The sequence below is a fragment of the Nematolebias whitei genome, chromosome 14 (assembly GCF_014905685.2).
Source record: "Nematolebias whitei isolate Nwh7 chromosome 14, NemWhi1, whole genome shotgun sequence".
Classification (NCBI taxonomy): domain Eukaryota; kingdom Metazoa; phylum Chordata; class Actinopteri; order Cyprinodontiformes; family Rivulidae; genus Nematolebias; species Nematolebias whitei.
The window spans coordinates 36,142,131-36,158,326 of record NC_056511.1 but is presented as its reverse complement, the minus strand read 5'-3'; the positions used below and the strand labels follow the sequence as shown (position 1 = coordinate 36,158,326).

At 42.0% G+C, this 16,196-nt stretch overlaps 1 protein-coding gene across 1 annotated transcript; it reads left to right on the top strand.

Annotated features, from left to right (window-relative positions):
• The first annotated feature begins 2,908 nt into the window (after positions 1-2,908).
• Positions 2,909-8,463, top strand: nufip2 (nuclear FMR1 interacting protein 2). The gene is made up of 4 exons (XM_037687489.1): positions 2,909-3,115; positions 4,459-6,099; positions 6,478-6,510; positions 8,065-8,463. Exons 1-4 carry the CDS (start codon positions 2,968-2,970, stop codon positions 8,115-8,117), a joined length of 1,875 nt encoding a protein of 624 aa, XP_037543417.1. The 5' UTR covers positions 2,909-2,967; the 3' UTR covers positions 8,118-8,463.
• The last annotated feature ends 7,733 nt before the right edge of the window (positions 8,464-16,196 follow it).

Sequence of the window (16,196 nt, the reverse complement as noted above, 5' to 3'; positions counted from 1 at the left end):
TTTCAAATGTTTCTTGTGGATATTTTTTATGTAATATCCAGTTTTATTTTAAATGAACTCATCTGTGGGGCCAGACTGAGCTCGCCTGTGAGCCAGATGTGGCCCCCAGGCCACCAGTTGAATAGCCCTGGTGTAGCTGCAAGCAGGTCACTGGTTTACAGGAAACATTTCTGTATGTGCAGCCGTTGTAGCTTCGCCCGTATCCGAACTGATCCAGACGGATATTTTATTTTTACTGGTCTCTCCAGCAGGTTTTAAAAGTTCTGACTGGGCCCCGACCGCCAAAATAAATCATCGCCATGAACTGCACTTCTTTCTGTGAACTTTATTTACAAACCTGGTCATTGAAATTTTGACAACATGACTCTTTTATCAAATGATAAACAAAGAAAGGTGAATAAATATTTGAGGGCAATAATGTTTTTACTCATGTTTGTGTTCCTTTGTCTGTCTGTTAGCAAAATAACTCGTGAATTTTAACGAAACGGTCAGAAAGTGATCGACGAATCTTTGAAGTCAAGCACATTCAAGATGGCCGCCACAGAGAAGCGACTCCAGCAAACACCAGTACGGCAGCAGAGTCAAATTTACAGATGTGGAGCGAAATGCATTCCTTTGAGAAATGCCAGATGTTTAACAGGCGTTCAGAGACGTTTCTGTACATTGATTTGATTTGATTGAGCGTGGCACAAAAATAACTTAAACGTCATCATCCAATATGGATGTTTATCATTTACAACACGAAGTTCCTGCAAAAGCATGGCTACAAATTGTGCTTTTATTTTGAAGCCAACACACTTGAAATAATGTTGTTTTCATTTACGATGAAGTTCCTTATTACGCAGCATTAAAACACTTTTGTTAACGACTGTCAGTTTGAGTGCTGATTAAAGGTTTAAAGAGCTCAACTGTTAAACATAAAAAAATTGAACGTTTTCTTGAACATTTGCTTTGAGCTCTGGTGTCCATCTAAAAAGAAGCATTAGGTAAATGTTATATACCTAGTATAAGCTTTCTTGCATTATAAGTTTGAGTTCAATTAGTTTTTGACATTTCTAATCAGATAATTCCACAGAGTATTTAGACATAATGTTTTATTTTCACATCAAGGCTTTACAGAGGTGGAATCATTACAGCGGCACTGCTTTATACTCCATGAATCTGCTCGGATGTGGTAAAAATACCATGTCTCTTAAACATCTAAATACACTCAAACCTCACAGTATTTAGCTTCTTTAAGACTAGACTGTGCACAAATGACTGGAAATAACTTTTTTTTTTAGAAACCAGCCTTTTTAAAAATAAATCTAGGCTTCAAACACAGCTGTTGTATAAATAGTTTATTGAAAGAGCAGCAGTCACCGTCACGTGCGTACACCAAAGGAGGGCAGCTTAAATCTGTATTATTATAGGTGGTTATAAATCAGGAGTGCTTTCTTTTAGTGTGAACATTACGAGTGTGATGATTGATGATCATTGATAAGAGTTCGTAAACATCAGTTTGGTTTTGAAAAGCATCAAATGCATTTCACTTTATTTGTTACGCTACAATAAGCTCTCTGAAGTTTTAAGGTAACCATATGATGAGAAATGTCAATTTTATAGTCAAACTGTGTAAATAAATAAAAAATACCATCCCGTGCAAAAATTATGAGACCTCACAAGATCTGTGTTGAGGATGACTCTCGGCTACTACCACACCAAATTTTAGCTCAATATCTGGACAAATGACCGAGTTATAATCATTTTGTGTTTTCCAGAACCAGCCGTGTGGTAGTCATCCTGATTTGGGGAGACTCAAAAAGTTAATCAGTTGTAGACGTGCATCCCCTGATTACTCCTGGGAAATTCATTAAAATTACTCCACTGGTTTGTTATTTTGCTAACAGACATAATATAAATTGGAGATGACTCTCAGCTACTACCACACCAAATTTTAGCTCCATATCTTTAAAAATGTCTGAGTGGCAGCAACTTTTTCAGGCGCTTACCTGTGGCAACCATCTTGCATTGGACTGAAGATGTGTATCCGATGTTTACTTTGTAAATAGGTTTTTTTTTTAATAAGTTCAGAGAATCGTTAGGTAACATGACATGGGCATACAGATAATTATTATTATAATTTAACCTGGGTCAAGAATAGGGCTTTAGGAGACCAGACTATAAGGTTAAGTGGTCGCACTGTGTAAGTTTTACCACCAGAGGGCGCACTTTGTACATTTACATATAAAAGTACAGCAGAAAAACTTTGATTTGATGGTAAACATGGCGCTGTTTTTGACGTATAAATGCAAAATTGCTGCATTAGTCTACCAAACTTGGGAACTCAAGTGTGACAGCAAGCCAGCAAAAAGAACAGTTTATCTTAATTTTTAATACGAGACTGCTTATTTATGCTTTGACTGCTATTTTTATTCGCTTCAACCATTTCGTATATAAGGAGTCCTACTCCTATGTGCACCGGTGTGCGTGCTTTTAATTTGCGTGGCTAAATATGCAAAAGTGTGCATTTCTATTTACCGCCTAACCTAATATTAATGTTCCGTAAGGCTTAAAAAGGTTTATAAATCTCTCTCCATTTAAGGAGAGGGGCTGGTTTTCCTGTGACCCTCAGTCAAAATGTGTCCACTCGCTTGGAGACGTGGCAGCGCCTCCGGTCATATGATTTTGGCTCTTCCACGAACCCCACCCCGTTATTTCCCCACTCCAAAAAAAAAAAAATTTTTTAAAGAAATCACTTCCTCTGTATTCCAATAATACACATCTTTGTACACAGAAAAAAATATATATTTTCCTTGCAAGTCGGAACATTTCGCGTGCGTTGCTGCTCATAGAGCCATTTTTAGCCGTTTTTACTGCTGACGTTTACAGCCGCTGCAAATAGCTTCCGCTTGACTCTGGTAGTGATTGGACCCGGAGCTGCTCACACACACACAGGCTGAGCGGGTCCGACGTTCTTCACTTTCAATGGAGGAACAGCCCAAAGATCGGGCACAAGACAGACACTACTACCAGCACGGAGGGGACAGGAGCTCAACCCAGCGCGCAGCTTGTCTGAAAAATGATCAGAGCCACTTCCAGCGCCAGCATCAGGAAACGCAGACGAAGAAAACAGGTCGGAGAAATGTCGGCTAATGTCAACGAACCGACTAGCATTTGCTAACTAACGTGACTGGGAGTTTAGCCTGCTAGCTAGCCTTTTTTTTTTTTTTTTTTTGTCGCTGTTCCGGATAATTCGAGAAGCCGGTAGGGAGCAGACATGTTTGGTCGCGTGTCACATAAGAAAGGCGCACATTTGGCTCGCGAGCTGCTCACGCTGCGTGACCGTTGTCGCTACTGGTGGTTTTGACAGGTAGCGGATTGACCTTGTGCGCCGGTGTTGTGCCGAAAAAAAGCACCCTGTAAATATATGTTGCCAAGACATTGTCGTGTCCTTAACGGGACCGAGAAGCACAACTCTTTAATTCGTTTAGGCGTTTTCCGCATGTGTATTAAAAACGAGCCTTGAAACGCGCTTTCCTTGTGAAGGGGGGCTCTTGACGACGGGGTGCCTTTTTTCAGCACAACACCGATTTCGCCGCCTAGTTTTCCTTTACTCGTGTAGCGAAGTGTTTTGTAAAACTCCCCTCGGGCCACGCACTAATATAAGCGCATGGCTCATCATTTCCAGTAATCTTAAGTTGTATCAGTTTGATTCCGGCACGTCTGTGTCCAGTTTAGGAAACCGAGCCGGCTCCGCTGGAATGTTCTGTGCTGCCATTTCCTGTCGGCCATGTCAGAATATCTCCGCGAGCTAATGCTACACTTAGCCGGCTAGTTGGAAAAACCGTGGACGAGTGGGATTCTCTGACGCTTTAACATGCCGTTGTCGTGTTTAGGGAGGGAATCGCTCGACCAGCGACTGGTACCGAGATGTTTTTGACGTCAACTACCGGTTAGTGGTCGCTAGCTAACCGTTAGCCAGCTGACAGGCCCAAGTTGTGTGGTCAACGAGAAGCCACGCAGCTGAGCGACTACTGGAAGCGCCGACAGCCGCTTGAAGGTTCATTTTCTTAAAAAAAAAAAAAAGGCAAGAATATGTTTGTTCCTCTGTGGCAAAGCTGTTTTAAATGCAGTGTGTGTTGTGCCAACAAACATGGTGGGAGAAGCACCGAGGAGGTTGAAGCCCCACGTTGACACAGCACTTGATGCACCTGAAGGCCAAGCCTGGAAATCTACCTGAATGTGACTCCTGCTCCTTTTTCAAAACTGATATCTGTCAGATCAGGTCGTAGTTTGTGGATGACAACTGTATGGGATGTGTTTATAAATGATAGTTTGTATTAATGCCACAAAATAAGCCTCCTTTGGTTCTTTTAATTCTGTTGAGGTTAAAGGATAATTAAGCTTTTGTGTACAATCTTAACGACTGCTTCCTTTTGTCTTTTCCGTGTAAACTGATTTTATTTCCCCTTTCAGGCGTTAAAAAAGTAAACGTCAGCGACGAGGAAGGAGAGAAGAATCCACGGCTGTCTGATACCGTCGTTATATCGCATCCTTCGAACAGCAGCGGCAACAGACACTTAAATAATGCAAATGTGAAGCAAAAGGGGACGCAGAAGTTCTACACGTCTGTTCCGAGAGCGAGCAGCAAGCTGTCAGGGCATAAGAAGAATATGGACTATAAAAATGACAAGGAAAAGGCTGCGGGTTTGAGTCCTCATGAGCTCCAGCCTTTGGATAAGAGAGACTCTGCTTTGCTTCAGAATGGTGTTGTAAATTGTGGCCTCATTATAAATGGCTATTCTAGCAAGGACAATGATGGCAGCGGCTCTGAAGGTGGATATACTACTCCGAAGAAACGCAAGGCCAGATGTAACAATGCCAAGAACACTGATAATGTGACGAGGGATAAAGACAAAGACATGCAGCCCCGCAACACTACGCACGAGCTGGGAGCTTTGAACCTCGAGGCGACCGAGAAAGGCAGAGCCGCCCATAAAGTCGAAGCTCAGTCGGCGGCCAAGCGGACCGTGGCGTCGGAGACTTCAGTGGGTGAATCTCAAAGGAAAAACTCGGATGGCAAAACAGCTGGAACGTTTGGTAAAAGAAGCGAAGAAAGGCACAAAGGCAAGCTTTCCTCACCTTCAAAAGAGGACTCGTGGACTTTGTTTAAGCCCCCTCCCGTGTTTCCTGTGGACAATAGCAGTGCTAAAATTGTTCCTAAGATCAGTTATGCAAGTAAAGTAAAAGAAAACCTCAATAAAGTGGCTCAAACTGGAGAAGAGGTAACTGCTCCTCTTCCTCCTGTAAGACTGACTCAAGTTCCGATGTCTGCTATGAAAACTATCTCCTCAGCTAGCTTTACTAATGGTCCTGTTTCTGGAAATGGAAACGGCTGCCCGTCTTCGGGCACCTTCTTCGTTCCTGCTGCTAGTGTTCAATCAGCCCCATCTATCCCAAGCGGCGAGAATGTAGCATCTTTGGAAAGTAACTGTAGCTCTACAACAAGTCCTGTAGACGGAGAAGCAAGTGAGCTTAAGAAGTGTACTCTCTTAGTCTACCCTTTAAATATGCAACCCGTGCTCCCGAGCGCTCGTCACCTTGACCCACCGGCTGCTCAGACAAATCAGAAAGCCCTGGGAGACATCTTCCAGAATCAGTGGGGGCTCTCCTTCATCAACGAGCCCAACTTGGGACTAGAAGGAGGAAATGTGCCTGCTGAGGACCAGACTTCTGTGACTTCTCGACACGAGAGTCAGACTGTTGGAGACAAGGTTGCCCAGCCCTTTTTTGATGTTAGCCCATCATTTATAGAACCTGGCGCTTTGTCTCAAGACCCAGAGAAAAGGACTTGTGGCGCCTGCCAAGTGTCAAACGCTTGTTCTCCTTGTGTGGTCAGCGAGGAGGAGGCCAAGTTGCAGGAAAATACAAAGGCTGAGCTTAAAGGTGCAGGTTCTTCTGGGTCGGCTGCCAGTAAAGACAATGGTGCTAAGCCTGCACAGGGCCAGCAAACCACTGTGTTGTTTGGGTCTCCTAAAGAGCAGAGCCTCGCTAAAGACAGGAGGTGTAGCTGGGGGTCGTTTGATGTTAAAGCTGCTGTCGCCTATCACACTAAAGGTAACACTGCTCTGTTGAAAGTGTGCTTCTGTGTTGGTGTGTCGGCAAGATCTCATTTGATTTACTGATATGTGGTGTTTTAGTACAAAAAACACCGTGGTTTACTACTTTTACCATAAGAACTTATCGTTACATATTTGATCATAGTTTCTGTGTCTGTGCAGAAAAAGTCTGTTTTAAAAGCCTCATGTTTTGGAGGATGAGATCATTCACGATCAAACAGGAATGACTAATAATAATTAAAGCTAATTAAATCTAATAGTTTCTTCTGTTTTTCAGTGAACTTGTTTATGAAAGTGTTTATCAGTGCTGCGTGTGAGTCTTCATGACCATGTCTTGATGCTGAACTAACGTGTTTTTTTTTTTTTCTTCAAACAGAAATGGAATTCGTTTTCAACTTGCAAAAACAAGGTAAATATACGGAGCACTGGAGGAAAAAAGAAATCCGGGGGGGACACAAAAAAGTTCATGTTGGTGGTTCTTGTTGCTGATGAGGAACTTTCAATAGTTTCGTTTATTTTTCTTGCGCACACACGAGTTTTAAGGTTATATTTGTAATGTGACATGAGTTTCTGGAAGACATTATCAGGTGTATGCTGTTTTCAGGGAGTTCGATCTATCGTCTGCATCAGTTCTCTGAGTTCCCTGTGACTCTGGAAATCAAGGAAATCCTGGAGAATGTCATTTTATAGACAGGGAAAACTCAGGGACACTGATCTGCTGATTAAAAGATGATCTTTGAGATTTTGAAACCTCCGTCTTGTCGAAACTCCAGAATCGAAACTCGTGTCTTGGTGTAAAAAGTTTTTTTTTTTCCTGCCAAAAGAAGCTGCGAACTTGTTTTAATGATTTTTTTTAAATTAAAAGCTTTGTGTGACAAATTCTATTCTAAAGAGCTCAAACCACACAGAGCGTCCGCCATTTTGAGAACCAACGAACAGGAAGGAGAGACAACCATGTCATAGACATAAACGATGGACGCCCCGTTGAGGGGGCTGGCTCGCTGCAGCGTTAACATTTGTAATGTTAAAAGTTACAAATCTTTTCTTTGGTGCCTGTTTGTTTTCCATATATGTTAGTGTGTGTGAATGACGGGGATTAACTTAAAACACTTTGTAGAACGGTGCTTTATGAAGTTCTGTCCATTTCTTTGCGGCAATTTCGCCACATTTAAAATGGCAACGACGTACGATTCAGCGCTCAATGGGGCGTCTACGTATTTATGTCTGTGGCCCATGTCACGTCAAGGGACCTCCCTCCCATTGTTCTTAGAGACACGCTGCTTGCTCCCTCACTATCCATCCTTCAGTTCAAATAGTTTTATACTTCCATCCAGTGGTCAAAAAAGGTACTACACACAAAAATTAATCAACATTTCATCTTAAATTTGACAATTATTACTAATTATTGTCAAATTTCAAACAATATTATCGTTTATCGCAATAATTTCTGAGACAATTAATCGCCCAGTAAGATTAGTTATCGTGACAGGCCTAGCTGTGAAGCCAGTGTCGGGAGCAGTTTGAGTTGGGTGTTTGGCTACTGAGTGTAATATTTAGTTCTGGTTCCCGAGCACCACAATGTTTTAGGTGTTTTGCATGAGTTTTAGTTTCTTTAATTTCCTTTAAGAGGCTCAGAGTCAGCAAAAGAAAACCTACAAAGCAGTTGTTTTGGCTTTTATCTAGACGTTTGTAGAGACGGGAGGTTCGAGTCGATGAACTGGAGCCGTGCAGCAGGTGGTTGTCCTGAGCTACAGTGAGCTACAGCTGTGGTGGCTTCACTGAACTCACCGTCTCCTTGAAGCCACATTTTCATTCAGTCTTTTGTTTTAAACTCTGTCCTTTTCTCTTATTCCTTCTTTATAGCTGATTGTTGGGTAACGGTGATGAATGTGCTCCTCAGGCTGGCATGAAGAGTAACTCTTTACCCCCCCCCCCCCCCCCCCTCTCTCTCTCTCTGCTGTAGATCCAAAAAGAGTAGTGGTTTATGACGAGACCAAGGACGGACCTGATCACTGAGGTAGACTTTTTCTTCTGGGTGCTGCAGTTTTCTACCTTGAAGAGAGAAAACAAAAATCCTGTTGGATAAGGTGACAACTGTGAAAACTCTGACATCTAAGCATGTTTCCCCCTGGATCCTCGGGTATAATAAGACAATTTTATTTTCGTTTGTTTTTTATTGTTTGTTTTGTTTGGAGGGCATCATAAGAACGAACACTCTCTGGATGGACTGAAACAGGTTGATCGGTGCCTCTCCACCACAATGAATGAACTCTGTGCAACTTTCTAGCTGTGGTAGTCCTCGTCTCGTGGCTTTTAAGGGATGATGTTCAGGAGTTGAACAAAAGGAAGGTGTCTCTGACTGCAGCTCCACAAGCCTTTATCTCCTGAACCGCGGCAGCCAGTCCAGCTGCGGGGACGCCTCAGTCACGTTCTTCACGCATTCAGACGAGCTCACTGTAGATGCATCAAGTCATGATCCATACTGTGTGCAAGCTTCAGTTCATGTCGAATGAAAGCAGAGGACTTTCTGGAGAATAAAAAAAAAACAAGCCTTTTAAGTTTTGGAACAAATGCTCGGATTCCTGTTGAAACGACGGCGAGGCTCCATCCAGAAAGAGAGAACGTCTTAAATCCTTTAGAGGAAACTACTCAGAGCCCAGGTTTTTAAAAACATGTATCACAACTGAACTGATGAAAATAATTTGCTGTATGACACCCCCCCCCCTCCCAGAGCTGAGGTACCGTGGTGCCCAAGTTGAAGGAAAGCTCCGCCCCCTTTAGTTATTTCAGATGCGCTAACGGTTTCTGCCACCGGGTCTCCGTTCACATTTATCTTCAGACTTTTGATACATTTCACTCGGATGGTCATGAGATCCTCACAGACTGTTCTTAAATTCAGGTTCACACACGTCTGTAGATGAGTTCTGAGTTTAGGAGAGAAGAACCCGAAGCTTCGCCTCTGACGAGATGTTCCGCGTCTTGTGCGCCACGCTCCGCTGCAACACTCAGGATATCACTACAGATCACCACATTTCTCTCCACGTACTGCTTTTTAACGCTTCAGCTGATCTTCAGCTTGTTTTTGTTTAGCTTCACGGCGCAGTGTTTTAAAATTTGTTTACTGGTGTAAATGAACGAGTTCGCTGTTCATCGCAATATTAATCTGAGGTCCCCGGCGTGTCGGAACGTGACGGTGTTTTAGAACGTTTAGCAGACGAGTGCAATAACACCATGAAATATGTTACGAGCTACTAAACCATCAACAAGGTGCTGGTGTAGCCTGCAGTTCACTTTTTTAATTTCTCTAAACATTTAAAGTTCGTCTTCACTTTTGTTGCACAGTTTCCTAACTCTTGTGTCAGCGTGCGCTGTAGGTTCTGATTACGAGATCCTAGCGAGCCCAAATTCTTCCAACTGGTCGATCCGCTGTGACATCACTTTAAATGTGGATCGGTTCGTTCCGCCTCCCTGAGGAACCGTCCAGGGTTTCTTTGTAATCTAGATTTGGTTAACGTGTGGATTACTGGCACTTTATGTAAACAAATTAATCTTTATCTTAAAGACTATAAAAATCTATATGTATCCACAAGAAGTACTCCTTAAAGAATGGCTCTGGGCTGTTAAACCAACAACTAAAGTACCGAATGATTAAATGTAACTCAGGTAGTGTTGCTAAAGCCATGCAGATATGAAACATTGTTTTTGCCAAACACTGTTCTGTTTTCTTCTCTTATTGGAAATACTAAATTTAAGTCATGTTAAAGCACCAAATAGTTTCTTGTTGATCTTTTCCTTTGGCTTAAATTGTAATTATTTAATTTTTCCAGTTTTTCCTTGTTGAGAAAGCACAAAATGTTTTCTGTGCGTCTTTCTGTCTGTCTGCCATCTTTGCTGATTGTTCCTTGTTCGCGCTCATGGATACTGCTGGACGTTGGGCGGTAACTCTTAAAGTACGCTTCTCAGCACTGTGCCCCCCCCCCCCCCCCCCCCCCCCCCCCAAAAAAAAAAAAAAAAACAACCAGCTGTCAGGCCACCTGTGAGCAGAAAGGGAAATATTTTAATTTTATTTTTTAAAATCTCTCCATTTTGTCATTTTGTGTTTTGCCGTCTGGTTTTGTGTTTGTCACGCTGCCGTCTCGACAGGAACCGTTCTGAGTGTAGCTCCGCAGCCTCGGGTCCGGCAGCAGTAATCTATATTTGTGTCACGTGCTCGTGGAAATTATTAATCCGGCATAAAGTGGCTCAAATTGCACAGAATCCACGGAGGAGTCGACACAGTCGGGTTAATGAGAAATAGTTTGGGCTGGAAGAATTAAAGACTTTGCGACTGGAAACAGGGTGATCAAGATGTTAAGACTAATAGCTTTTATTTGACCCCCCCCCCCACCCCTCCCCACATTGCTCCCACCCTCAAACTAGTCTTTTTAAAGCACTTGTCTGCAGCAGCAGTGCTGCACTGAATATGCATTTATTCAGATCAGTTTTCGAGCTGTAGCCTGCAAACCAAAAACTAAACCGCTTCCCGAAACAGAGGGGACGAGTAATCAGTGACTGGAGGGCAGGGGGGAGTTATTACCACCCCCCCCCCCCCCACCTCTAAATCAGGATGTGCAATCACCTCAAAGATGCTGATGCAGGCTTCCAGGTTGTGACTGACGTGTGTGTGTGTGTGTGTGTGTTGAAAGTTCTTCCTGTTATATGCAAGTTCCTCTTCTATTGTCCAACCCCTCTCTCCTTGTTTCATGTTCAGGTGCCTGTGACAGGTTAGTGGTGGTGGGGAGAGAAACTTCCAGCAGTTTTGATTGTTTTTAAAATCTGCTTCCAGTGTATAACCGTGCCATTTTTTTTTTCTCCCTTTTTGTGTACATTTGTTTTAGTTTTTTAACGTTTAATTTTAGTTGTGTTTCCCCCCCGTTCTTAGAAAACAAAGAAAAATTATGATTTATTAAAAAGTTTTTCTGGCTTCACATTTTCAGAATCGTACGACTTGAAGCCGAGATCACTTTAAACGGGGACTTGCAGCTGTTTCTGCTGGTGTGTATCACATGAACATCTGGACTCATTAACACGTTTTAAAGATGCTCTATATATTATTCTTGGGCTTATAATCTAATTTAAACATAGATGCACAAATAGTCTAAAATGAAAATGTTTTTGATGCATTTTTTTTCTTTAGTTGAGGCTGCTGTCACCCCCCCCCCCCCCCCCACACACACACACACTGTTTTTGCCCTTATCAGCACCGTTAATGTGTTGAAGTAAATTTTCCATCAGGTTTTATACAGACTGAATATTTTGTTCAGTTGTGACGAGCATTAAAAACACTGCAGCTAGCTCGACTAACTCATCCCTCTTTTCAAACGAGGTCTCAACTAGAAAACAGATTTGGGGGGTTGTTCTAAGTATGGTGAGCAAAGAACACAGAAGTGAGGTCTTTACCAGGCGTGTTGTGCTTTTTATTTTTGCGTCCTCTCAAATAATCTTTGAGCTCGTTCATACATTCTTCCTCCCCTCTGTTCGTCTCCCCTCGCTTCACGTGTCCATCTCTGCCTCCCAACGTTCGAGGCGGTAGCATCTCAAGCGTCTCGCAGGTCGGCATTTTAGCAGAGCAGTCCGATTCTTTAGTTTTTCATGTTTTGAATTTAACAAAATTGTCACATTACAATGTTTTTTTTTTTTTTTTTTAAAGCATGATAACCCTCAAATTCCGAATGATGTAATAGTCAATAAAAAACAAAAACAGCTCATGTGTTCACTGTTTTTAGTTTTGATTAAATGTCCTTCATCAGTGGTTTTGGGTTTTATTTTGAAAACTGAGCAGATCGTCTGCATCTTTTCTAATAATCTGACTAATTACCCTTCAGCGCTTTGTGGACTCCATGCAACGGCTTAAGACTTTTGCACAGTGCTGTGGCTCCAAAATGACAACAGGATTGGAAAATTAGAAACCAAAGAATTAATCTTATTACGGTTGCATAAATTAAAAAATGATTTTAATAATTTCAGCTGTGATTTTACAGCACTGTGCAAAAGTTTCAAACCATGTTTTAACTTTCTGACATTAAGTGTTCCTCAAAAAATACTTAAATATTTTGCACACTGTTGATTATTTTAAAGCTCGACATAATCATTGTGTGAAGGCAGTTTATGAAATTTTAGCTTCTTAAAGACCTTTAGTTTGACGAAAGTCTGCAATTCTTTTTTCTTCAGACCAGCTATTTTATGGCCGTTTTGAGAAAAAATACTTTGTTTTTTCTTTCCTGTTTTATGACAAATGTTTGTTTTTATTTCCACATAAAAAAAAAAAAAAAAAAATCAGTCCAGAGTTTTTGGAAGATTGGAGCTTTTGAAATGATTGACAAATAAATAAAATTCAAAGTATTTTTGTGGTTTTGCAAGAGAAAATCGATGAAAACGAACAACAATCCATCTGTTAATGTGCCAGTACGCAGCCAAACTTGTGATTTAGTGGAACTGGTTTCAGTTTTTCAGACGGTCTCTGGGGAAGTGAGGGTGCAGAGGGTGCTGCAGCACCTCCTCATGGAGGCCAGAGGAGATTCTTTGTCTTTATAGAACTAATGGAAAAACATAATCAAAATAGTTTTTAATAGATTTGACTAAATAATGTAACGGTAACATTAATTCTTTTATTACTGGAGCCTTTTTAAAATTTTAATGCAGGCGTATCCAAACTCCGGCCGGGGGGCTATTTGCGACCCGTGTTCAAATTTTCACTGCTCCGCAGCCTCTTTCATAAAATCCTTAATATGTGACCGCCAGCCCAGCACTGTTGACTACTGTATAAAATACACACGTACAAAAAGCTATTTTATATTTCACCAGAAGTTGGCGGTGTGATTCTTTCCAGCACATTTCTAAAATGGCGACTGTAACTTAAAAAAAAAAAAAGTTGACAGCAAGGGTTCCAGAACTACTGTAGTGGAAATTTACGTGTTTTTTTTTTTCTTCAATGAAATATGAAACGATTGCATCTGTCTAATTTGCCAAGAGACTGTCTGTTTTCAAGGAATTCAATATCAAGAGGCACTACCAGACAAAACACGCTAACTACGACAAGCTAACCGGGAATAAACGCTACGAAAAAGTGAAAAACTGAGGAGGTCTGCAGCAGAAGTCTCATTTCTGGCTGAGGAGTTTCAACAGCACTTTTGGGATTTTGCAGCTAATGAAAGATTGTGCTGTTTTCCTCTCCCGTCTCCGTGGACCCTCATGATGCTCCAGAGTCCAGACCACCAGGAGCTCAGTGAGCTGCGTTCAGTGGCGGCTGGCCAATCGAGGGCGCTAGGGCGCCGCCCCACCACTAAACACCCAACATAATACCTTGAATAAGACATTAAAAAAATAAAAATGAAATAATACAAATATTTCAGAATATATGTATATATTTTTTAGCTGTGTAAGATAAATATTTTATAGTTGATGAGTAAAGTTGTTTTGTTCAAAACCATCTGATATATTTCCGCCCTGGGGCACAAAAATCTTTGCCCGTAGACTCTCGTTAAAAGTTGTCCATGCACCGTTGGCTCCTCTTCAACACACGATACAGGACCATTCTGGGCGCTCCTCTCTTGCACCCAGAGCTGAATACACGGAGCAGATCGTGCAGTGAGTGCATGGGTGTCGGAAGCATCTTTAGTGTGGGGGGGACGTTGTGTGTGTGTGTGTGTGTGTGTGTGTGTGTGGGGGGGGGGGGGATTGTGTGTTTGTGTGCGTGTGTGCAAAAAAGTACATTAGTAAGTAAGTAAGTAAGTAATATTTATTTATATAGCACCTTTCACAGACAATGACATCACAAAGTGCTTCACAAAGTAAAAGTAAATAAAATTTAAATAAAAGCCAGTCTGAATAAATAAGTCTTAAGATCATTTTTGAAAGAGTCAATGGAATCTGAGCAGCGCAGTGACAGAGGGAGAGCGTTCCAAAGCCTGGGGGCCACCACTTGGAATGCTCTGTCTCCACGTGTTTTAAAATAAGTTCTCGGAACTATCAGCAACATTTGATTTGAAGATCTCAAAGTCCTGATGGGACATAGAGGCTTCAAAAGGTCCAGTAAATATTTGGGAGCCTGACCATGAAGTGCCCTAAAAGTTAGAACCAGAATTTTAAAATGACTCCTGAAATGCACAGGGAGCCAATGCAGGGAGGCCAGAACAGGAGTTATGTGAGCTCTTCTGTGGGTTCTAGTTAGCAGCCACATTAGAGAACAAAAAAGCAGCATTTCATCTAGCTTTCCTTTAATTCCGTTTAAATCATGTCTCTCACCAAGTTTGTGCAAATTCAGCTGTTTTAAAGACATTTTTTTAACTTTAATGACTTTAACACACCGATCGGCACTATTTTGTGTTTATAGAGAAATAAAACGCATTACCACGAGATTTTTTTTACTTGTGTTCACCACTACTCATCTAAATGATGTTTCTCATGAAGCTTGAGGACAATAAGGTGTGGGGTTTTAAAGACGTTTCAACTTTAATGCACCTGAACACACAGCGTCTCTTCCACCTGCAGCGTCACAGTTACTGCTAAGATAAGACGCTACAGACGTAGCGCTGCACTTCTCTCAAACATCCTAACCATGTATATATGTTTATGATCAACCCACCGGTCAACAACTGCCCGCACTAAGTTTGCTAAACTGGCAAGCGAGCAACACAGAGGTGTCTCCACCTCCTCCACCTGTGAGCGTTTTCAGCCGAGGCAGGAGGAGTCAGAGCAGAAACTGCTGCTGCTGGAAGTTGGAGGTAACCAGGAAAACCTGGAGTGGACTTCTAGTGGCTTGAGTATTCTATTAATCAAGTGGAATGGATTTGTTCACGAAGAAAGAGAAGGTGCTGACTGAACTCGTTTCACAGTAAAAAGGGGGGTCCAAATGAACGTTTTTTACATGTGGGGGGACACGTCCTCTTCACATGTAATGGTTGCGACACCTATGGTGCAGTGACACAACCAGGCTAGCTGCTTCAGGCAGACTTTAGTGGTAGTGCCAGCAAGCGATGATTCAACAAATTTCAAAAATGATTTGGATTAAAAACCGTTCGTCTGCACGGAGAGGCTGCGTCCACTGATACAGCAGCAGGCCTGGCCCACTATGCAGATGCTTAGTGCCCCACGGCCACTAGGGGCACCCTGCAAGTGGAACTACATTTTTTATTTAGTAAAGATTTCTATATTTTTATTAAGTAACCTTTATTTAACCAGACAAATCCCATTGAGATCACAGATCTCTTTTGCAAGGGAGGTCTGGGCCTGAAGGCAGACTAACATGCATGTTTTTGGTCTGCGGGAGGAAACCGGAGTACACGGAGAAAACCCAGGCAAGCACGAGAAGAACATGCGAACTCCACACAGAAAGACCCCAGGTCCAACCAGGGATTGAACCAAGGACCTTCTTGCTGTGAAACAACAGTGCTAACCACTGAGCCGTTGTGTTGCCATAAATATAATTCTATTACACACAATTTCATTATAAAGTAGTGATTTTTTTTTTTAAACAATAATGTGTATGTAACCAGGTGGTTTATTAGTTTCAAAATAGTGTTTATGGAGAAGTGGCTGTAAATTCCCACCTGTGTTGGGCCCATGAACACACCTATGCCCCGTTTCCCCACTTCCATGAGAGAACTGGATGAAGAGAGCTGCTGTTAACCATTAAAGCTGATACAAGGATTTCTGGCTGGAATCCCATCCTAAACCAACCACAGTTCATCTGCTTTATTGAGCGTGGACCATGTGAGGCTGAAGGCATCACCTGGAGTCGAGAGAGATTTTGGACTAACTAAACAAAATGGATTTAGCTTTGCTGCGTATCCCAGTGAGAAAGGTTCTGGTGATGTTTAAATGTGGAGCAAACACTTCAAAATCCCCTGGATGAAGTGGTGACGCGCTGAAACCTGAAGTATTCGGCATGTGAACTGAATGCTTAATAAAGAAGCTCAAATGGAAAGTGTCAGTCGTTAATGAAATATTTTCCCAGTTAGGCCACCTTCTGTTTAAAGAAGAGAGTAAGACATGTGTTGTTGCTCTGCTCTGTGCAGAACTGCTTCATCATCATCATCAATCCTCACCAGTGACCTG

Excerpts from the sequence above, each read along its gene's own strand:
- nufip2 (XM_037687489.1), top strand. The coding sequence starts at position 2,968 with ATGGAGGAACAGCCCAAAGATCGGGCACAAGACAGACACTACTACCAG. Across the intron at positions 6,100-6,477 it reads TGTCGCCTATCACACTAAAG|AAATGGAATTCGTTTTCAAC; the intron begins GTAACACTGCTC and ends TTCTTCAAACAG. Across the intron at positions 6,511-8,064 it reads TTTCAACTTGCAAAAACAAG|ATCCAAAAAGAGTAGTGGTT; the intron begins GTAAATATACGG and ends TCTCTGCTGTAG.